This window comes from Protopterus annectens, chromosome 16.part0 (genome assembly GCF_019279795.1).
Source record: "Protopterus annectens isolate FY-2018-M chromosome 16.part0, PAN1.0, whole genome shotgun sequence".
NCBI classification, from domain to species: Eukaryota; Metazoa; Chordata; order Ceratodontiformes; family Protopteridae; genus Protopterus; species Protopterus annectens.
Genome location: NC_056750.1, coordinates 648684608 through 648707562, shown reverse-complemented (window position 1 = coordinate 648707562; position 22955 = coordinate 648684608). Strand labels below are relative to the sequence as shown.

At 39.6% G+C, this 22955-nt stretch overlaps 1 protein-coding gene across 1 annotated transcript in view; it reads right to left on the bottom strand.

Moving 5' to 3' along the window:
• Window positions 1-1467: 1467 nt before the first annotated feature.
• Window positions 1468-22955, bottom strand: part of LOC122790920 (zinc finger homeobox protein 2-like) — a 515963-nt gene continuing 494475 nt past the window's right edge. The window contains exon 10 of the mRNA XM_044058604.1: window positions 1468-3772. Within this exon, the coding sequence (XP_043914539.1) occupies window positions 2733-3772 (1040 nt within the window). The 3' untranslated portion in view covers window positions 1468-2732. The remainder of the gene's footprint in view (window positions 3773-22955) is intronic.

Below are 22955 nucleotides of genomic sequence, written 5' to 3'. Positions count from 1 at the left end.
TGATGAAAGACTTCAGTAGAGTACATGAGAAGTTTACATGTTTATACTCTTAAACCTGATAGTACAATTCATTAGGGTCACCATTAAAGTCGTCCACTGATCCTTTGCCTTAATTAAAATACAGAAGCAGTTGCACATATATTGTACAGCATCACGTTCAACAGTTTCTGTGACAGCCTGCAGAAAATACAGAATAATCCTTTATATTACTTCAACTCAACAGACAAAATCTGCTGATGAGATTCATCAGATGTTACAAATTAAAGTGAGGAGAACAAAACAGCTCTGAATTAAGATGTACAACATACATGGAGACAGTGCCAGGTCCCGTACTGCAAACAAGCAAGAAACATGGAGCTTGCAGCTTTTAGAGTCTGGAAAAGTGAAACCTAAAACTGATATATATGCATTTGCCTGTTTAATTAGTGCTGTCCTTGTTATCTGTCCATATAATTATCAATGCATATACCATTTTTATGTTAAAAGAGATAAAATACATTACAGTTAAACAATAATGAAATATATTTTACTGTATGTCCCTGATTTTTACAACTGCTATCACTTAGCAAATTAAGGGTCAAAGCCATACCATAACAAAAGCAAACATAACTCAGAAGTGATAAAATCCTTACCTTGTGTAAAATACAAATTGAATGCATAAAGTGATGGATACTTTATATTAAAGATTTTTTTTTTTATTTATGACCACCTAGATATTAAACTGAGAAAATCCAGTTAGCTGCACACCTTCAGCCAATCAAAATCTCACAGAACAACACTGACACCTAGTTAACCAAATAGGAATGGAGTATTTTACACTGTTCATAATGCCTGGTTTGACTATAACTGTAACTCTAATGTCCATCCATGAAAATATAAACTCAGAGTGTTAAATGTAGCCCAAACATTCTATTTTTCCTCTACAGACAAAGGCTATCTAGGTACTACAAATATTATGACAGGTAACCAATCGTAGCAAGTTTAATTTTTTTTCTCAAGGCATAATAAAAAACTGACTTATCAAGCTACATTTCAGAAGCTAAGGCTGTTTGTTACAACTTTTGATAAAAATATACTTTTTTGACTGGCTATTCAATCACTATCAAGGAAAAACTAGTGAAATCTTTAGAACTGTGCCATCATACTGAGGTGACACTGAATTATCTAAACTAATATCTTCTGAGGATTCACACACAGCTAAAGCTTTAAGAGGTGAAGGGTCTTATTGACATGTCTTTGAAATAGGATGCATCAAACTAGTAAATTCATAGCAATTTTTTATCATTGGCTACAAAGCTACTCATATTTAACCTCAACCTGTCTTGGTCACTAAAGTTGTGCTGGTTCTCCAAAGTGAAATGAGCAAAGACTTCTGCTTTTTCAAGTAGTGCAGTTGCTGTGGGCAGTGTTATAGACCTTTGCAAACAACAAATATAACTAAAATGATAAGACACATTTTGACAAACATTTTTCTTTTTTAACATCTCAATCTGAGCGTTTAATAAGAGAAAAAACACCCACATGCTACAAACGAACTTGTACACGAAATTAACAGAAAAGAGGTTGGAGAGGAGCTGTGTGCTTGTAGGGGTGTGCATGTGAAAATCTTTTATTTCCACACCCCATTCCACTCTACTCCACCCAACCTTAGTCCCTTCAGCACACTTCCTTATGCAATGCTTGGTTTGTCCATCACAAGGCAGGTAACATGTCCATAACACAGTGCCCTCAAACACATACAGTCGTGTGCTGTGCGGAAGATACACAGTTGAGGAAAAAGCTTTAATACATGGAGCTACTGCCCCAATGTTCCCCCCAGCCCACCCCACCCCACTAGTTTTCCAGCACCTGGATGAGGCATTCCAACAGGTGCCACTTTTTGAACTTTGGGTTTCATCAAAAAAAATATATATATAATAATTATATTAATTATAATAACTTAAAAACAGGAAGAAAAAGAGGACACAGATAGAAGTACGATAATAAACGAGGTAAGAAAATGCTTCTCAAGTCACTTTTTTCCATATTTTTTCTTTTTTTTTTTTTTTAAATAATCAGTTTATCCACTTGTCTTCTGTGTTAAGCATTCAAGTTCATTTCGATACAGTCACATCAGTTACTTCTGAAACAAATAAGGGAAACCAAAAAAGCAAAAACTTGCACATAACACAGAAAGTTTTTGGTGTCTTTAGAAGTTTCAAAGCTTTGGGATAGCAGTTTGTAGTTTTAGTTTTTTTTTTTTTTCTTTAACTCTGTGTACTGTATGTATGCATGTATGTGTGTGCATGTATGTATTATATATGTTAGGTGTTTGTGTGTATGTAAGCATGTGTGTATATAATATATATATAATATATATATATATTATATTATATATCGTTCTGAAAACCGTAAACTCAAGTAGAGAGGCAGAGGCCCTGACTAGCAAAGATCTGCATTTTTTTTTCTTATTTTCTTTGTGTTTTGTTGAATTCTTTTTGTTTGTTCTCAGTTTGAACAAATGTCATTGGGGGTTATACAGCAAGTAACCTCAGCACTGGTAGAAGTGGCCAGTTCTCCACTGGTACTTAAGCAGAGGCTCTTGAGGTACTGAGGAAGGAGAAAGAAAAAGTCTGAGGTAACTGTTCAAGAGATTGGTATAAGGGTGAAAGTATTTGGCCTTTCCATCCAGAACAATAGGAAATGGAAGAGGTGCAGTTTTGGTGGTACATGGAGCCTAACGAGAAGTCCTTCTATGAAGCCATCAGCTGCGAGGTAGTTGTGACATTTGGGTTGGGGTCTGCATGAGGTAAGCTTACTTGCTCTTTGGCAAAAGTTGAATCCTGTTTGAGAGTCCTATGCTTGTGCGAGTCAGACCGGAGATGCGAGCTGAGGGCTTCTTTCCCACTCAGCAGAACGTCACAGGCCGAGCAGTGATAAGTGCAGATGGGAATGCAGAGGCTGGTGGCCTGAGACTTCAGAGGCTGATCAAAATAACAGAAGGACTTCTGATGGGTTGATATGGCATCTTCATCTTCAAAAGCCATCTTGCATTTCATGCAGATGAACTTATGGACGACATCCACTGTAGAAATCATGGCATGGGGCAGATCTTCAACTTTGGTTTCCATCTCCTTGGAGGTATTCTCCGGGGGGATGACAATGTCCTGGTCCTTTGGGGTAGCTTTGGAAGTGTCCTCTCTGGCAGGGGGTGTTGCTTGAGATATAGTAAGTGAAAGATTGGACTGTAGCTGCTTCTGTAGGACTTCCTGAAGGCCCTGCTGTAACAGGGAGTTTGGCAGAAGGCCCATAAGAGTCTGAGGTATTACTGGATTCACAGGGAGTAAGCCTTTCTTCAGACCATACAACTGCTGAAGATAAGCTCCTGGGAGGCCACTGGAAAGTTGGCTGCTAAATAAAGGTGTGGTTCCTGGAAGGGAGAATGGCAAAAACTGGCTACCAAGCATTGGGGCCGCCCCTGCAGCTATTGCTGTTTGCAGTGCTTTAAGCTTCAGGGAGTTGCTGATACTGTCAGTGGCAGGCAAGACAGGAACAGGCGGCACAGATTTGGATTCTGAAGAATCTTTTATGTCTTCTAATGTTACATTGCCACTCTTTTTCTCATTTTCCTGTAGTGTTTCTCTTTTGGATTCCACTGGAATGCCACTGGCAGTGGCAGGAATCTGATCGTGGGGTGTCTTCTGTGGCAAGGAATTTCTAGGCATGTTCTGAACAGGGATGACTGCTGGGGACACTGAACCAGCAAGACCAATGAGGTGTGGTGAAGTCACTCCTAGAAAAGATAAGAACAAAGATCAATGAAAAAAATACTCTAAATTGCAATTGCTTGCTTTGTTTTAAACTTGATTGCTGATCTCTGCTAAAATATTACCAAATACACCACTTCCCAAAACTGTCTGAAACTCTTGTCCAACTTCAGTTTTTTCACTTAATACAAGAGCTATCCACATTGATAGCTGACTTGGTAGCCTTTTTTTCAAACCAAACTGAATATACTTTTCGACAGGGCATAGAATCATTTTGCTATTCTTTCCATATCATCCACAAATTTTGATCAACTTATAATTAGAGCTTGTAAAATCCTTACATCTGTAAATCATCTAGGCTATTCCATAAAATTCATTCTACCTTTTAAAGTTAGGCAGGGCATGAACAGCTTAATATGCCTAATAATCAAGTACTTTTCATCCTACAAAAAACATAAGCCAAGAGATCCCCCCTAAATATCATGCCTGAGATCATGTGTATTCATGGAAGGATACTGAATGGAAGCAACTAATACAAAGGGGAAACAATTCAAACTATGACACAAATCATAATAATTAATAATGAAGACAAGGCGCATCAAAACCCAAACGTGTTACAATACATTTGTTCATTCATTTAGTCATTTGTTTTTGGATACCTACTTTACAATACAGTCATGACTGTGGGAAAGCCAGAGCTTCTTCCTGCACTCTACAGCTGTAATGCAGATAAATTGCCCTGAATGAGGTGCCAGCATATCACAGACAAGAGTGCGCTCACACACACACCACATGCACACATAAAATAGCATTTTTTATGCACCAAAATCAGACATAACTTTTATATAATTTGCCTTAAAAAAGAACTGTAAAAACAATGTCAGTGAGTTGTACCTCTCATTGTGACTGAAATTCACCAGTATTTATGCACAACAGACTACTCACAACATTTGGAAAGAAGATAAATGACACAACATTCAAAGGTTTTCATTGTTTTTTTTGTCAGTTGTTACATGAAGCACACATATAACCAGAGTCATCGCTGGCTCACTCAGAAGTTAAGGCACTATAAATACATTAAAGAATAAAGAGAAACCAGGGAGTGTATTGGGTGTTGTGGGTGACAGCAAGCTCAATGCTTTGCTTCAAGGTTTCAGACAGCATTGCTACACTCGCAGAAAAAAAGATAGTGTTGAAAAACAGTTACAGAAATATGAAATGTACAGATATGTGTATGAACAGAACTGAACAATAGGAAGACAAAACAAAGTTAACAATGAGATTAAAACACAACCAGTAACTTAGATAACAAGATCCATACTTAACATATATCTACTGACTGGTTAAAAGAAGAACAGGAAGTTTATATTGCCCATACCAAAATATGGCAGCCTATACTTTTACACTTTTCTTTCGAACTTTCATCAAAATTGATAAGGGCATGCAGGCTCCTAGCAGAGACAGCTGTTGTGAATTTGTCTGTAGTAAGAGTTGTAGTTGCAAAATGTTTTATTAGAAATGTTTTCCTTACACCATCTATGAAATTAAGGCTATGATCTATATTAGGAGTAAGTTGTTCTTAGGCAACAGGTATGCCATCTAGCAGTAACAAAGAAATAAAACAAAAGCAAGAAAAAAATTGTCATCTCTGAGGATACGCTATTCTTACAGTTGCCTGTACATCTTTGCATAATGTAAGATGACAACATGCATTTTCTCATCTTAGCATGTGAAAGAAATAAACAGACTAAATCCATAGTTAACAACAAAATCTAAAAGTGTTGAAGAACACAGAGCAACACTAAATCCACATATGCGGAGGCCCTTAACTGTAACCTGCCCAAGTAACAAAGACCTCCGAAGCTGAAACGCAAACAAACACCAATCACAACCAAAGTGTCACATAGTTCACAACACCAGTGTGCCACTCAGCAACAGCCCCTAAGGCAAGACAATGTACCTAACACTTCAATCATAGGTGACTCTATAGTCAGGCACACTGATGTCCCACTCACCAGGCTGAACAAGGAGAAAATTACAGTGAGATGCCTGTTGGGTGCAGGATCTGCCACATAACTCATACACTCAAGTCACTCCACATCAAGTACAAATATGACTCTGTGATTGTCCATGTTGGAGTGAATGACTTGAGACGTACCTCCCTGGACTACATGAAAAGAGACATGGAAGAGCTCTCGGATCATGTGGCCCAGGCAGGTATGACCCTAGCCCTGAGTAGCATCCTGCCTTCACCCAGAATGATACCACAATATAAGGACAAAACAATTGACTTCAACAATTGGCTAAGCTTCTGGTGTCATTCAAAGGGGATCCAGTATCTGTCTGCCTGGGACAACATGATCGACAGACCACGATGCTTTGCCAGAGATGGTCTGCACCTGTTGCCCCTGGGATTCAGGTTACTGGCTAAAGCTCTTGCCACCCCTATAGTGCCTTTTTTAGGCAAAGTTCAAAGGACAAAACCACCGCCGTAACAGGTACAAGCATGCAAAATGTGAAGGTAATGTTACTCAATGCTAGAAGTCTAAACCTCAAAATGCACTCTCTCGAGGCACTCCTAAAATGGAGAACATCGATATCTGTGCAGTAACTCAGACCTGGTTCAAGGCTCCAGAGAGCACCCCTGCAATACCAGGCTACAACTCTTACCACACTTTTCGGCCACCAAACCAAGATTGAAACACTAAAGGTGGAGGAGTGTCCATATTCACCAAGGATATTCACACCACCAGGTTAGTTGCCCAACACAATGCATCTGAAATTCTCCATGTGCAACTAACACTAGGTAAGACTGCAATCTAAATTGTAGCTTACTACAGATCCCCCACCATGCCTCAAGATTCTCACTACACCTTTCTAAACATACTGGAAAATATTAATATACAACCAAACACCCTAATACTGGGTGATTTCAACTACCCTGCCATTAAATGGGAAAACTACTCGTGCACCAAACACTTTTGCAAAACGGTTCTTGGAATTCATAAATTCCAATGCCCAGGATCAACTAATCCATAGTCCCACCAGGGGCTCCAATATCCTAGACCTGGTCATTACCAACATGGGAAATCGATGCTCCACACCTATGGTCACCCCCTCGTTGGTCAGGTCAGACCATAAGCTAATCACTCTTAACATCCACATCCCACCCCCACCTGCCAGTAAGGAAACCTCCATAAAAACTTCTCGAAGGCTAACTTCATGCTACTCAAGTCAGAAGTTACAAACTTCATGACACCCATGCAGACGGGAACTGAAAGTTCAACTGCTGAGTCCTACACTAAGGCACTGTACGAGCACATCCACTATGCATGAATCGTGCCATCCCAAACAGAACCAAGATGCTCTCCTCCAAAAAAAGGAAGCCAATCTGGTGGTCCCCTGCCATAAACAAACTTTACAACAAAAACTGTTGCAGAAAACAGGAAAATCCCAGGATGCAAAAAACTCCCTTACCAGCCTCAGTAAGAAGCTGAGATCCCTCATAAAATCCTCCAAAGCTAGTTACGAAAATAAAATTGCCAAAGATTCCAAAGACAACCACAAGGCATTCGATAACTATGTCAAGAATCTAAATGGCAATGCTCAGATCTGCTCTGAGCTACAACAGAATGGCATTAAATATACTGATCCCAAGGACATTGCCAATATCCTGGCAGATCGATTCAGTGCCAACTTCACCCCCCTCTCACCCCCTAAATGGCCCATCTCAATACTGGAAGATTGCCAGATTCCGGTAATAATGGCCACACAGGTAAAAAACGCACTCTCCAAAGCTAAGAATACAGCATTCATGAGACCAAATGACATCCCGGGCTGTGTACTACATGAACTACAAAATGAACTGGCATTTCACCTCTGTGTCACGTTTAATCATACCCTCACCTCAGGCTTCGTGCCCACTGAGTGGCGCACAGCTACAGTTATCCTACTCCACAAGGGGGGATCCATCTTGGATCCCGAGAACTACCGCCACTTCAGTCTGACGAGCCTGATCTGTAAGGCCATGGAACGTATTATCATGGAACTTATAAACAAAGACATTGGCAACCTTAAAACACTGGACCCCACCCAGTTTGGGTTCGTGAAGGGCCGATCTTGTCTCCTGAACCTTATTGATTTCTTCAAATCAGTCTCCAGAGCCGTGGATGAGGGTAAGGCAGTCCACACAGCCTATCTGGATCTCGCCAAAGCCTTTGACACCATCCCCCACTCTGGAATCATAGATAACCTTACTAAGCTGGGCATTAATCCCTACGTCACTCGATGGGTTGCCAACTGGCTTACTGACAGAACCCACACTATAAAAGTAGCTGACTCCAAATCCAGCTCCAGACAAGTGACAAGTGGAGTACCTCAGGGTTCAGTCCTGGGACCTCTCTTGTTTGGCATCTACTTCTCTGAAGTACAGGCCAACACTAAGGGACTCTGGCTAACAAAGTTCGCAGATGACTGCAAACTGGGAGCCATTATTGAATCCCCAAATTATGTGGATACTCTACAAAAGGGCCTTACAGAAACAGATGCTTGGTGCCAGAGCCATGGGCTCAAGCTCAATGCCAAGAAATGTATAGTTATCCCCTTTGGGAAAAAACATGTACCCGTGAATTATCACATAGGTGGCAGTACACTAAACACCGAATGTGTCATAAGAGACTTAGGGACACAGGTGGACAGTGGTCTCACCTTCAATAACCACATTGCCACAACAGTCAAGAAATCCTTCTATGTGGCACACCTCATCACTAAGGGCTTTACATCCAGAAAAAAGGAGGTCATTGTCCCACTGTACTCATCCCTCATTAGACCCATTATAGAATACAACGCCCCATTTGGTATGTACCTCTCAGGACATCTGCAACAACTGGAAAGGCTGTTGAAATACCTCACTAAAAGAATCACAGGCCTAAAGCAGATGCCCTATGCTGACCGCCTTAAAAAAACTCCAGCTATACTCTGTCGCATATAATCTACTTAGAGGCGATCTTTGCTTAACATACAAGGCCATGTCAAACCCAGAGCTGTTGGACATGCTACACTTAAAGAAATCCCATTTCCTCAGAGCCACACGCTCCAGGGATCTAAATCTTGTCATCACAATAAACAAAGCATGCTGGAGGGATAGGTTCCTGACCCAGAGACTCCCCAGACTTTGGAATAGACTGCCCATACATGTCAAGCAGAGCGCCTCTTTGGCCCTCTTCAAAAGGAACCTTGATGATTGGATGGGAGAAAGGAAATTCATCCCGGGGATCACGTCAGTCGCCTTGCTAAACAGGGGTCCAGGGAAGTAAATAGTGTGGGAAGAAATAGCCAGGGAATTGTTATGGCTAGGCTTGTATAGGCCCTAGGGCCGATACACTAGTACCAACCTATGAACCTATAAGAAAGTTCTTAAGTAATTTGTGACTTACAAGATTAATTAATGCCAGCAAAGTTGACTCACTAAATACTTTTACGGGAGTTGGGTTCACGAGCAGTGGCTTATTTCCTCATAGAATTAATTAAATAAGTACTTTTCATGATTTCTGCAGTAGTGCCAACAAAGCACTTGCGACTGCGAACAAAGCACTTGTGATTCTTTTGCAGGACGGGCTCACAGGAGAAAGAGTACTTTTAATATGTGCACCATTACTTGCTCAGGGTTACTCTTTAAGGAACAGTCTAAACACCAAATAAAAGTGAAACGGCCTGAAGTGCAACATTTTAAAATAAGTGTAAAAGTGAAGTGGGGAATGTGGATCATTAAAGATGTCTTCCAGACCAATGTATTTCTTTTCTGTGAAAAGAAAGCAAAATTAAAAGAAATTTGCTGAGGAAATATGACTGATTTTGGCCTCTAGTAAGGTCAAAACTGTAGTTTAAGCTACTAAGGCAGCTGTTACCATAAAAGTCACAAACCATGCAGAGGTATGATTTGTTTAATTTTCCCAAACAGTACCTACTAACAGGTATGTTTGTTTAAGAGTCCATCAGAAGAGGTTTTCCTGTATGATCAAGATTTCATGCATGTGCTAGCAGAGACCTTGCTATTTGCTCAAACCGTAACTTGGTATACTAACAGATGACATACTGTGAGGTCAAGACATTCTTATAGAGGACCCACTCTCTGCATTTTACAGAATAAATGCTACTTAAACATTTAATAACTGTAGGTCTTCAAGGAAATGTATTTTATTACAGCACATGACTGCAACTATATCCCATGCCAGGGGGCGGACCACATTTTATTTGTATAAGTAGGAGTACAGATGGAGAAATGCCAATGTTTCTGCATAAACGTGTGGATAACAACTCTATGCTCACAAGAAACATACAAGAAATGCAGCTAAATTATAAAACTTGAAAGGCAGGAATATAGGCCAGCACAATCTGAAGAAATACTCAAAAGGGTTTTATGTTAACTTTTATGGTTATTACTTTCTTGACAAATGTCTATTATTTTAGACTTCACTAAAGTAACAAGTCACATTTTATTTATTTACTTATTTTACATTTACATGTCCATTTTCAGCAGAGGCCTGGGGAGAAAAGCTCCAAGCTATAAACTACATACATATTACAAAGACGTTATCAATATATACATATAACAACATATAACTTATTACAATTTCCATACAAACAGACATTCTTTTATTAGGATATAACATCAAATTGGTTCCACAATTTAACACAGAGGTACTGGATTATTTACCAAATAACTAAGATATAGTCACTTAGGGGCAAGAAGTCCTCAAACAGATGCACAGTTGAGGGGGGTGAGAGTTAGTCAGGGGTAAAGCAAGGACATAGCCATCGTGTTTTAAAGAATTGTATAATATTTTTCTTGAAATGGGATAATGAGGGCTCTGCTGTTAGCTTAGCAGGAAGTGTGTTCCATGTTTTGCCAACAGAGTTGGCAAACAGAGCCTCCCCAGCTGAGTTGTTAGATTTGAAAGTGTTAACTAACATTTTGTTGGCGGATCGGAGAGACCTGAAGTTCTGGTAGGGGGTGATGAGGCTTTTAAGAACAGGACTGTATTCGGGCTGGTAGAGAGTCTTATGGGCAACAACTAGTTGGTTGACCTTAAGTAGATTAGGTAGTTCAATCCACTCAAGTTGATTAAGGTTGAGACAGTGGTGGGTTCTATAGGCTGTACCAGTGGCAAATCTGGCAATGTGATTATAGCAGCTAGCGTATTTGTTCAAGTCAGTTTTACTCAAGTTAGTGAATGGGGGGAGGCATAGATAAGGGAAGAAGGTAGGTGAGTGCGGGCAATAACAGTCCTAGCTAGGGGAGTAAGGACAGGTTTAATCTTGTAGAGAGAACCAAGTTTTTTATTAACTGTTTTAATCATATGGTTAATATGCAAGTCAAATTTAAGGTTATTGTCAACTATTACACCTAGGTCGAGGGATCTGGAGAAATAATGGTGCTGTTATTAGATGTTATGGTGAAACTTGGTCCAGTGGACCTTTGAGATGGGGAAAACAGTAGCAACTTAGTCTTGTTGGGATTTAACATGAGACAGCGATTAAGAAGCCATTTTTCAACTGTTTTAAAAGCATTTTGGGATAAAGACTACAACTCAGTTAGGGTTGTGGCTGAGCATATAAGAGTCGAGTCATCTGCATATTGAATACAGGTAGCATCTGGGATGGCCTTGTGCAGATTGTTAATAAATATAGAAAATAAGAGAGGTCCTAAATAGAGCCCTGGGGGACTCCTAGAGTGATAGGTAAAAGGGTGGACAGGTTATCCTTCCATAGGACTGCTTGTTGCCTACCACTCAGGTACGATTGGAACCATTGGATAGCTTGGGAGTCTATGGAAATGGATTTCAGTATTTGTATAAGTAGTTTGTGGTTTACCACGTTGAAGGCCTTGGAAAGGTCTAAAAAGATGGTTAAGGAAAGTTTATTATTGTTTCGGTTTTGATTTATAACATTGGTGAAGGAGAGAAGGGCAGTGGAGGTACTATGGTGTGGTCTAAAGCCATACTGAGAGTTTGTCAGGAGTTTGTTCATGATAAGATGATTCAGGAGTTGTCTATGTATACATTTTCCATAAATTTGGCTAGTGGAGACAGGATGGCTATGGGTCTGTAATTTGAGAGCTCAGTGGAGCTGCCTCCTTTATGGCGTGGGATAACATGGGATATCTTCCAGATGGAGGGGTGGAAGCTTCAGATATGGTTCTATTGATCAGGATGGATATTGGGTATGCTACAACATTGGCTGCTTTTTGTAAATACTCTGCTGGGAGTAGATCTGAAGATAAGGTAGTTGGCTTTAATTTTTTAATTAGTTTTCTGATAAATGATGTTGGGACTGGTTGAAAGGTGAAGGTAATTTGGGCACTGGATGTTGAAGTAAATAGGTTTGGGCAGCTGTGGGATAGATGGCTAGCTAGATGCTGAATAGTTTCTGTAAAGAAACGATTTACATTATTGGCAACCTCATCTGCTGGTTTGCCATTAGATTCCCCTGGGTGAAGTTTATTTATGCCTGCCCAGAATTTATTTTGGTGTCTCTGTTGTAGGTGGCAATAATATTTTTTTTTGTCGGTCATAACAGATTTTTTTGTATCGTACCTTAGCTGCCTATATCTAAGCTGATCAGTAAGGGCTTTGGTGGTTTGCCAAGTGTCCCAGACTTTATTTCTAAGTGAAATTTTTTGTCTGGTTTCTGCTGAAAGCCATGGAGCAGCTTTTGATTTATTTCTAATAGATTGTGCTGGTGCGTGGGCATCTAGACTGGCTAGGAATTTGCTATTAAAGTATGTTACAGCTTCTTCAAGTGGGAGATGTTTTAGAATTGACCAGTTTACACAGTTTAAATTCATTTTGGAAATTAGTGAGGTTAATGTTTTTCTTGTTCCTAATTGTTTTATAAGTAGGCTGGCGAGGGATGTCAGCCTTCTGTCTGATAATAAAGGTGAGAAAGTGATCACTTATATCATCAGGTAGAGTCCCTGTCTTGTACATGTGGGGGTGACTATTAATAAGTATCCAGTCTAAGGTAGTTTCTTTTTTGTTGGGTTTAGTTATCCGACTTGGGGAGGATATGACCTGTGTGAATCTGTAAAGGTTGACATGATATACAGGGGGTTCAGAGGAACAGGAGTACCAGTCAATGTTAAAGTCTCCAAGAACAATGGTTTCTTGGGGATAGTTATTTGATAGCCAACATAGGATATCCTCTAAGATTTTTATGTTATTACCTGGGGGAATGTAGACACAGGCAATGTATATGCATTTATTTTTATTAATAATTAGCTTAGTTATAATGATTTCAGCCTTGTCGACTTGAAATGATAGTGGGGTGACACTGGACATTTCTAGTGAGGATTTATAAAGAACAGCTATCCCACCGCCTTTCCTAGTGGTACGGTCAAGCCTAAATATGTTATACCCTGGTGGTATAACCTCATTGTCTGAAGTGGATGGTTTTAGCCAGGTTTCAGTGAGGCATAGAATATCTGGGGAAAGGTAATCTAGTAGGGCATGAAGATGATGAACCTTATTATTTAGGCTTTTAATGTTTAGATGGCTAACCAGGAGTGAGTTAGGAGGTGTATTTAATGTTTGAGTGTTTAGGGGAGAGGTAGTATTGGTGCTAGAGCCATTTATAAAGGACCATATTATTATTCAGGTGTACATATGGTTGTACACCTATGAAAAATGATTTGAAGGATTGCTTAACTTAAGATGTGCTTTCCACCTGGAAGTATGGTTTTAGTTCCTCCTGAAAGTGTGGCAGGTATAGCTCAGAAAATTCCTAAACAAATCTTACTAATGTGATTGTTATGTACTACATGAGTGGTATAAAAAACAAAACAAACAAATAAACAAGAATGACTTACTAAACTAAACATTGTGGAGAAAATGTTTAATACCGCAAATCATGTTAAGGCATTACCATTCAGCAGGGCCTTGGCTCTTATTCTTATGTCATGAATAACTCGTAGACTTTCTATCATAATCTTGATAGTTGGAGACTTTATATATCATAATCGTGATAGCTGGATAGCATTATGTTTAATACTATTCAAAGCATCCAAATAATGAGCATTTTCCAGACGTGTTCTGCATTTCCTAGCTGTTCTCATGGTTCAAGCTTAGTTAAGTTTCAAGCTATAGACATACTTCTTGAACTTATTTGAAAGACAAGAGACCCAAAGCGCAGCTACCACAGGTATATGGTGCTCTAGGGTTACCTTTTCTAAAATACCTCAAAGGCATGGGCATTTAGAGAGCACTAGGCCTGTAGAGAATCTACATCTCATGTAGCAAGGAAATTTGCTGCACCTTTTAGAAAGATTTAACTATTACAAATCTGACTGATGAACTTATTTTGTAATATTCCAATTATGCTCCAATGTAAAATAAGCAGCAAAGCAAGAGTAACTACTACCTTCAGCTATTATTCTCAGGAAACTTTGACTTTAGCTCAGGTGGGCTGAGCAAGTGACTGCAAGCCAACCACATCACTGCAGTAACATCAAACACCTTCATTTCCGGGTGTCTCTCTTTCATGCCAGCAGTTTGGCAACCTCTTAAGTGTTTAACTGCTACAGTGACTTCATTAATAAAAATGGAACCAGTCTCACTAGCTACTTCTGGCAGGGACTCCTCAAACAGAGACATGTCCACTGCGGTCAGGAGATCCTTAAAGTTTCCATTTGTGACAATGTCCTCATTTGAGGTCTGAGTTTCTCCACCCATGTAGAAGGCATTCTGGACAATGTCAAAAACACTACGTCAGGTTTCCAGAGGCCCCATGTGCAACCATCCAATTGTCATTCATCCCTACCTCACCAAACTTGTTATTCTTACACCTTGACCTGTCACAGTTGCTGCTTCCTAGCCAGTTGGAACTATCAGTCAAATCTTCAAATCTGACTTGACTCCATGAACAGCATTATGCATGTAATATAACTATTTTGATTACCTTTAAAACAGACATTTTCCGCACCCCCCAATATATGAGGAAAAGTACAGTTTTGTACCTACCATAAATGTAGATGTTCGAAGATCCACATTGCTGCAGTCCTTACACTTGGGTAGTCCGCTGTCCTCGGTCGGCCCGAATATCAAAGTATAAGGCTGACGTCGGTCAAGGCGCATTTGACTGACATCAGGACGCCAGGGTACAAATGCGCATGACCGACGTCATATCCTCAGTCTTTTCTTGCCCCAGATGTCAGAAGACCCTAAAATAAAGGTCAAAAGCAAAAGAGCGCAAAGAACCAACTCACCACACTTGCACTAACTATATGTACAATCTATATACAATATACACAATATGTACAACCCAACCCACACAACCACCTCTAACTACAGAGGGAAGGAGGGAGGTAAATTGGACTGCAGCAATGTGATCTTCTAACATCTACATTTATGGTAGGTACAAAACTGTACTATGTTCTTCATCTCACATTGCTGCAGTCCTTACACTTGGGTAGAATCCCAAAGCAGAGGTAAGGAGGATGGCTAACTACAAGGAAGCAGGAGCTGCCAAGATGCCCTGCAAAACAGCAGTGGCAAACCAGCCCTGGATTTAGAGTAAAGTGGCAGGTGATAATGCCTAGAGAAAGTATGCACTGAACTCCAAGTAGCTGCCTCCAAAATATCCTTGGTTGCCACTCCCTCAAAAAGCTGTTGAAGTGGCAGTAGCCCTAGTGGAATGAGGCTCAATCCCAGCTGGAATCTCCTTGCCATGATGGGAATAACAGAAAGCAATGCAAAACCCAATCCACTTAGAAATAGTTTGTTTTGACACAGGCTTGCCCTGAGAACTCAAAGCAAAAAGAAACAAACAACTGCTGAGACTGTCTGAACCCTTTAGTTCTGTCCAAATAATAACGCAACTGCCTGTGTACATCTAAAGTGTGCAAAATCTTTTCCCCTTTATTTTGGGGATTTGCATAAAAAGTAGGCAAATGAATAGATTGGTTTAAAGCCACACTAGAAACCACCTTAGGCATAAAGGAAGGATTAGTGCACGTAATGATACCCTATCCTTATGGAAAATCAAGAAAGGCTCAACATATAAGGGCCTGCAATTCAGACACCCTTCTTGCAGAGGTAATGGCCAACAAAAAAGCAGTCTTCCATGACAAATATTTCAACTCAGAAGTAGCTGCAGGCTCAAAAGGTTGTAGAGTGAGTTTCTCCAACACAAAATTGAGATCCCAAGCAGGAGTAGGAGCTCGCATTGGGGTCTTATATTCTTTGCCCCTCTAAGAAATTGCTTGAACAAAGGATGAGAAAACAATGGTGGGTCCCAATCATAGTGAGCCGAAATTGCTGCAGCATGAACTTTAATAGAAGAGAAAGACAAACCTTTGTCTAGTAACTCAGTAAGATATTGAAGAGCCACACACAAATTAGGCTCAGAAACATCAAAATCTTTGCTGCACTCCAAAATAAAAATCTCTTCCATTTGTCTGCGTACACTTTCCCTTGTACTAGGCCTTCTAGCTTCCAAAATAACATTCAAAACTTGCTGAGGAAGTGGAGGCCCACTATGGTTCAAAACAGAATATGCCAGGCTGTTAGGTGCAGAGAGTGAAGCTTGACATTTAGCAAATGGCTGTCCTCCTCAAACAACAGGTGTGGAATCGAAGGCAAAGGCCATGGAGGCTTCCGTTACCAGACTTCTCAGTAATGGGTACCAGAAGTGTTAATCAGGAGCCAAGTCGAGGAGCTGTTAAAATCATCCTTGGCTTGTCCTGTCTGACCTTTAGAAGTACTGCTTTGGAGGAGAGGCAGAGGTGGAAAGGCATACACATGAAGATTGCTCCAATTGAAAGAAAGAAAGAGCATCCACTCTCCAAGCTGTGGGATGAAACCTTTTTTTTTTATTACAAAACTTTGGCAGCTGATGGTTTTAGTGGAGAAGTGAACAGATCTATGTCTGGAGTTCCCCATGAGCCACTGTCAATTTCTGAAATACATGAGGATCCAATTTCCACTCGTTAAAACAGGGATCCATAATCTCGATCACCTGGCTCAACACATCTGCTAAGGAGTTCTGTGCTCCTGGCAGAAACCTCGCCCTGAAGATTGAGGCTTTGGGTTTAAGCCATACTGAGAGTTTGTCAGGAGTTTGTTCATGATAAGATGATTCAGGAGTTGTCTATGTATACATTTTCCATAAATTTGGCTAGTGGAGACAGGATGGCTATGGGTCTGTAATTTGAGAGCTCAGTGGAGCTGCCTCCTTTATGGCGGGATAACATGGGATATCTTCCAGATGGAGGGGTGGAAGCTTCAGATATGGTTCTATTGATCAGGATGGATATTGGGTATGCTACAACATTGGCTGCTTTTTGTAAATACTCTGCTGGGAGTAGATCTGAAGATAAGGTAGTTGGCTTTAATTTTTTAATTAGTTTTCTGATAAATGATGTTGGGACTGGTTGAAAGGTGAAGGTAATTTGGGCACTGGATGTTGAAGTAAATGGGTTTGGGCAGCTGTGGGATAGATGGCTAGCTAGATGCTGAATAGTTTCTGTAAAGAAACGATTTACATTATTGGCAACCTCATCTGCTGGTTTGCCATTAGATTCCCCTGGGTGAAGTTTATTTATGCCTGCCCAGAATTTATTTTGGTGTCTCTGTTGTAGGTGGCAATAATATTTTTTTTTGTCAGGCATAACAGATTTTTTGTATCGCACCTTAGCTGCCTATATCTAAGCTGATCAGTAAGGGCTTTGGTGGTTTGCCAAGTGTCCCAGACTTTATTTCTAAGTGAAATTTTTTGTCTGGTTTCTGCTGAAAGCCATGGAGCAGCTTTTGATTTATTTCTAATAGATTGTGCTGGTGCGTGGGCATCTAGACTGGCTAGGAATTTGCTATTAAAGTATGTTACAGCTTCTTCAAGTGGGAGATGTTTTAGAATTGACCAGTTTACACAGTTTAAGTTCATTTTGGAAATTAGTGAGGTTAATGTTTTTCTTGTTCCTAATTGTTTTATAAGTAGGCTGGCGAGGGATGTCAGCCTTCTGTCTGATAATAAAGGTGAGAAAGTGATCACTTATATCATCAGGTAGAGTCCCTGTCTTGTACATGTGGGGGTGACTATTAATAAGTATCCAGTCTAAGGTAGTTTCTTTTTTGTTGGGTTTAGTTATCCGACTTGGGGAGGCTATGACCTGTGTGAATCTGTAAAGGTTGACATGATATACAGGGGGTTCAGAGGAACAGGAGTACCAGTCAATGTTAAAGTCTCCAAGAACAATGGTTTCTTGGGGATAGTTATTTGATAGCCAACATAGGATATCCTCTAAGATTTTATGTTATTACCTGGGGGAATGTAGACACAGGCAATGTATATGCATTTATTTTTATTAATAATTAGCTTAGTTATAATGATTTCAGCCTTGTCGACTTGAAATGATAGTGGGTGACACTGACATTTCTAGTGAGGATTTATAAAGAACAGCTATCCCACCGCCTTTCCTAGTGGTACGGTCAAGCTTAAATATGTTATACCCTGGTGGTATAACCTCATTGTCTGAAGTGGATGGTTTTAGCCAGGTTTCAGTGAGGCATAGAATATCTGGGGAAAGGTAATCTAGTAGGGCATGAAGATGATGAACCTTATTATTTAGGCTTTTAATGTTTAGATGGCTAACCAGGAGTGAGTTAGGAGGTGTATTTAATGTTTGAGTGTTTAGGGGAGAGGTAGTATTGGTGCTAGAGCCATTTATAAAGGACCATATTATTATTCAGGTGTACATATGGTTGTACACCTATGAAAAATGATTTGAAGGATTGCTTAACTTAAGATGTGCTTTCCACCTGGAAGTATGGTTTTAGTTCCTCCTGAAAGTGTGGCAGGTATAGCTCAGAAAATTCCTAAACAAATCTTACTAATGTGATTGTTATGTACTACATGAGTGGTATAAAAAACAAAACAAACAAATAAACAAGAATGACTTACTAAACTAAACATTGTGGAGAAAATGTTTAATACCGCAAAATCATGTTAAGGCATTACCATTCAGCAGGGCCTTGGCTCTTATTCTTATGTCATGAATAACTCGTAGACTTTCTATCATAATCTTGATAGTTGGAGACTTTATATATCATAATCGTGATAGCTGGATAGCATTATGTTTAATACTATTCAAAGCATCCAAATAATGAGCATTTTCCAGACGTGTTCTGCATTTCCTAGCTGTTCTCATGGTTCAAGCTTAGTTAAGTTTCAAGCTATAGACATACTTCTTGAACTTATTTGAAAGACAAGAGACCCAAAATAAGAGCGCAGCTACCACAGGTATATGGTGCTCTAGGGTTACCTTTTCTAAAAAACCTCAAAGGCATGGGCATTTAGAGAGCACTAGGCCTGTAGAGAATCTACATCTCATGTAGCAAGGAAATTTGCTGCACCTTTTAGAAAGATTTAACTATTACAAATCTGACTGATGAACTTATTTTGTAATATTCCAATTATGCTCCAATGTAAAATAAGCAGCAAAGCAAGAGTAACTACTACCTTCAGCTATTATTCTCAGGAAACTTTGACTTTAGCTCAGGTGGGCTGAGCAAGTGACTGCAAGCCAACCACATCACTGCAGTAACATCAAACACCTTCATTTCGGTGTCTCTCTTTCATGCCAGCAGTTTGGCAACCTCTTAAGTGTTTAACTGCTACAGTGACTTCATTAATAAAATGGAACCAGTCTCACTAGCTACTTCTGGCAGGGACTCCTCAAACAGAGACATGTCCACTGCGGTCAGGAGATCCTTAAAGTTTCCATTTGTGACAATGTCCTCATTTGAGGTCTGAGTTTCTCCACCCATGTAGAAGGCATTCTGGACAATGTCAAAAACACTACGTCAGGTTTCCAGAGGCCCCATGTGCAACCATCCAATTGTCATTCATCCCTACCTCACCAAACTTGTTATTCTTACACCTCGACCTGTCACAGTTGCTGCTTCCTAGCCAGTTGGAACTATCAGTCAAATCTTCAAATCTGACTTGACTCCATGAACAGCATTATGCATGTAATATAACTATTTTGATTACCTTTAAAACAGACATTTTCCGCACCCCCCAATATATGAGGAAACTGCATTTATTCAGTTTACTATACCATGCAACACAGGCTCAGACAGTCTCTTTTTTTCCCTATTTAGTGTTATACAGATCATGTTATTGTATCCCCCAATTACATCTTTCTTCTGTAAAAACTAGATGGTAATTTAGGTCTCCAACTTGCTTTTATCTTCCTTCCTTATTTTTCTAAACCTCTTGACCTGGAGATGGTCATGGTGTGTTTTATGAAATTAAATGGTTCAATAACATTCCTATGTATTACTACAGAATTCATCTGCCTGAAGTGTTGCAATGCAGGATTTCTTTAGTCTGGATAAAGATGTACAGTAAAAAGGAACTTAGAATATTCTGGATACATAGGCATTACACCCCAACTCATAACGTGCACATTTGAGCATGTCAAGTATTAAAACAATTGTGGCAGACAGTCAAACAAAAATGTGCATAGTAAAGCAGCCATCTTTCACCACTAATATCAAGCAGAGCACTCTTTAACAGACTTTTATGCTTCAAATGTTTTAATAAGTTCCAGAAATATTTGCATAACCTTGATTACTACTGCTAAAAAAATGGAGTTGTAAGGGTACTCCTCTGTCCTACCACAATGAGAGGTGAGGAGAATCATATTGATCTGGATCCATCAGGCAAAAAAATTAAAGATTAAACTATGACATCATCTTCAATAACAGATTTCCAGGATGGGTGGCTCTTCTAATGGTGCTGTATCAGCAAACTGCTTCAAGATGAGGATTACTTACTTTTAACCTGACGCTTCCTTTGTTTAATTTCCTTGACATTCATCCTTGTGTTGCAGCATTAATTTGAAGACAATTCAGTTCTCACTTTCTCTATCACTTAAATAATCTGCTTGCTACCAGAGAAAGAATTACCTGTACTTAATCACAGGACTCTTTCTCATAATTACACAAGAGCCTAGATTTTATATAGGAAGCAGGATGTGTTACAATTATATTTTAGAGTACTGAAATACAATCTAACTATTGACCAGATTAATAAAAATAATACATTTTAAAATCTGCCTGGCCAGTTGCAATAAAAGAACATGCATTTATAATATGGGACTTCATTTTCAGGGAAAAAAAAGAAAATAAAACCAAATCACATTGCCAAAGTGGTTAGAAAATCCTTCTACGTGGCCCACCTAATCACAAAAGGGTTCGCATCCAGATCAAAAGAGGTCATTGTGCCCCTCTATTCATCAGACCCATCATAGAGTACAACATCCCATATGGGATGTACCTTACAAGACACCTGCAACAGCTGGAAAGACCACAGAAGTACCTCACCAAGAGGATCACTGGCCTTAAACAGATGCCCTATGCAGTTCAACTGAAGAAACTCCAGCTGTACTCGGTTGCATACCACCTACTCAGAGGTGATCTCTGCCTGACATAAAAGGCCATGTCCAACCCAGAATTGATGGACATGCTCCACCTAAAGAAAACCTTATCCCCTCGAGCCACACGCTCTAGGGATCTAAACCTCACCACAACAATAAATAGGACGTGCTAGAGGGATAGATTCCTGTCCCAGAGATTTCCCATGCTTTGGAACAAGATTCCAATCTACATTAGGCAGAGCTCCTTGCTAACATTCTTCAAAAGAAACCTTGACGAGTGGATCGGAAACAGAAAGTTTACCCTGGGGATCACTTCAGTGGCTCTGCTGGACAGTGGCACAGGGAACTAATCTAAGGGGACGGCGAAAACCAACACATTCTGGCTAGGCTTATAAATGCCTTTGGGCAGACAGCCTAGTACCTACCTATGAACCTATAGAGGGACATTTTTTCTATCCCTCTTTTACGTACTCTCCACATAACATTTCTGATTGAGTTCCATGACACACCTAAGTAAAGTATCCCAACATGTCCCTGTAGTCCTGTATCTCAACTATACCACTATGGGAGTTGCGATGTTCCTTAGAATACCACAGCAACTTTCCAAATACATATCCCAGCCAACCATCTGACTGCATTTTGTCATGTGATCAGTAGTTTTGACAAATCCTGTGCCACAGTTTAACTATCAACAAATAAATTTACAGAAAACAAATAAATGTCTGATGCTAAACTCTGCGTTTATGTAACTGCAGTATACTAACAATTACTTTCTCCTTTCTAGTTTTTCTCAACAATCATTACACCATTGCTACATTTCACCTAACCATAACCCTAATGTCTCCATTTATGTATCTACTACTATTTATGCAATCATCAAGTACATAAACTGTACTACAACAGCCTTATTTTCTAATCTGCAGACAGAAATTGTACATTTAATTATGTAATATTATTGATTTCTTGTGTTTTACTCAAGTCCTCTTTGAAATGTGGCCCAGTAGGGTAACCCCATAAACAAAATGTAAATAAATAAATAGTCCTCTGTCCTGAACAACACGTAGCTAAGCAAACAGACATTAGGTTAGGAGGACACATCTTTGAACAATGTTGTTAAATAGGGCTATTCAGAAATAACGGCCTGTAGATATAATTTCTTTGAAGCAGCAATTGCCGTCTAGAGTATATTCTCTTGACACAGTATGCACAATTCACAATCTGACCAGTCATGAAAACAGAATATCATACAAAACACTGTGGTTTAAAATAAATGCAGGCCTTTACTCAGCAAGTGAAAATGTTAACTATAAAAATCATTTTGCATTACAACATTTTTATATCAAAACTCTGCTCTGGTTTGATCTGGAACCTAAATGTGTACCTCCTGATTTATGTGCTATTTAAAAGGTACATATTTTGGTGATGTGAAATATAATTGGTAGAAAGAAAAACATAGTAAGCCCTGACACCCTGTATATATGGTGCAAGTTACACTTAGTAACAGTGAAATTCCAAACCTCACTGTCACACATGTAAATACTGATGCCACGCACATCTCTGTTATATCGATATACTAACTCTCAGATCTCTGTACCCAGAGTAGGAGAAATGTTTCAAGATACCTCAATCTCAGAATTAGCATACATTACTCCATTCACACTTAAATTTCAACATTTCTGACTTATAAGTATAGACCTTGAAAACGCAACAGGCACCCAAAAACTAACTAGATGCAATAAAGATGTCTCTGATGAAGATATACATTATGAGAGTTA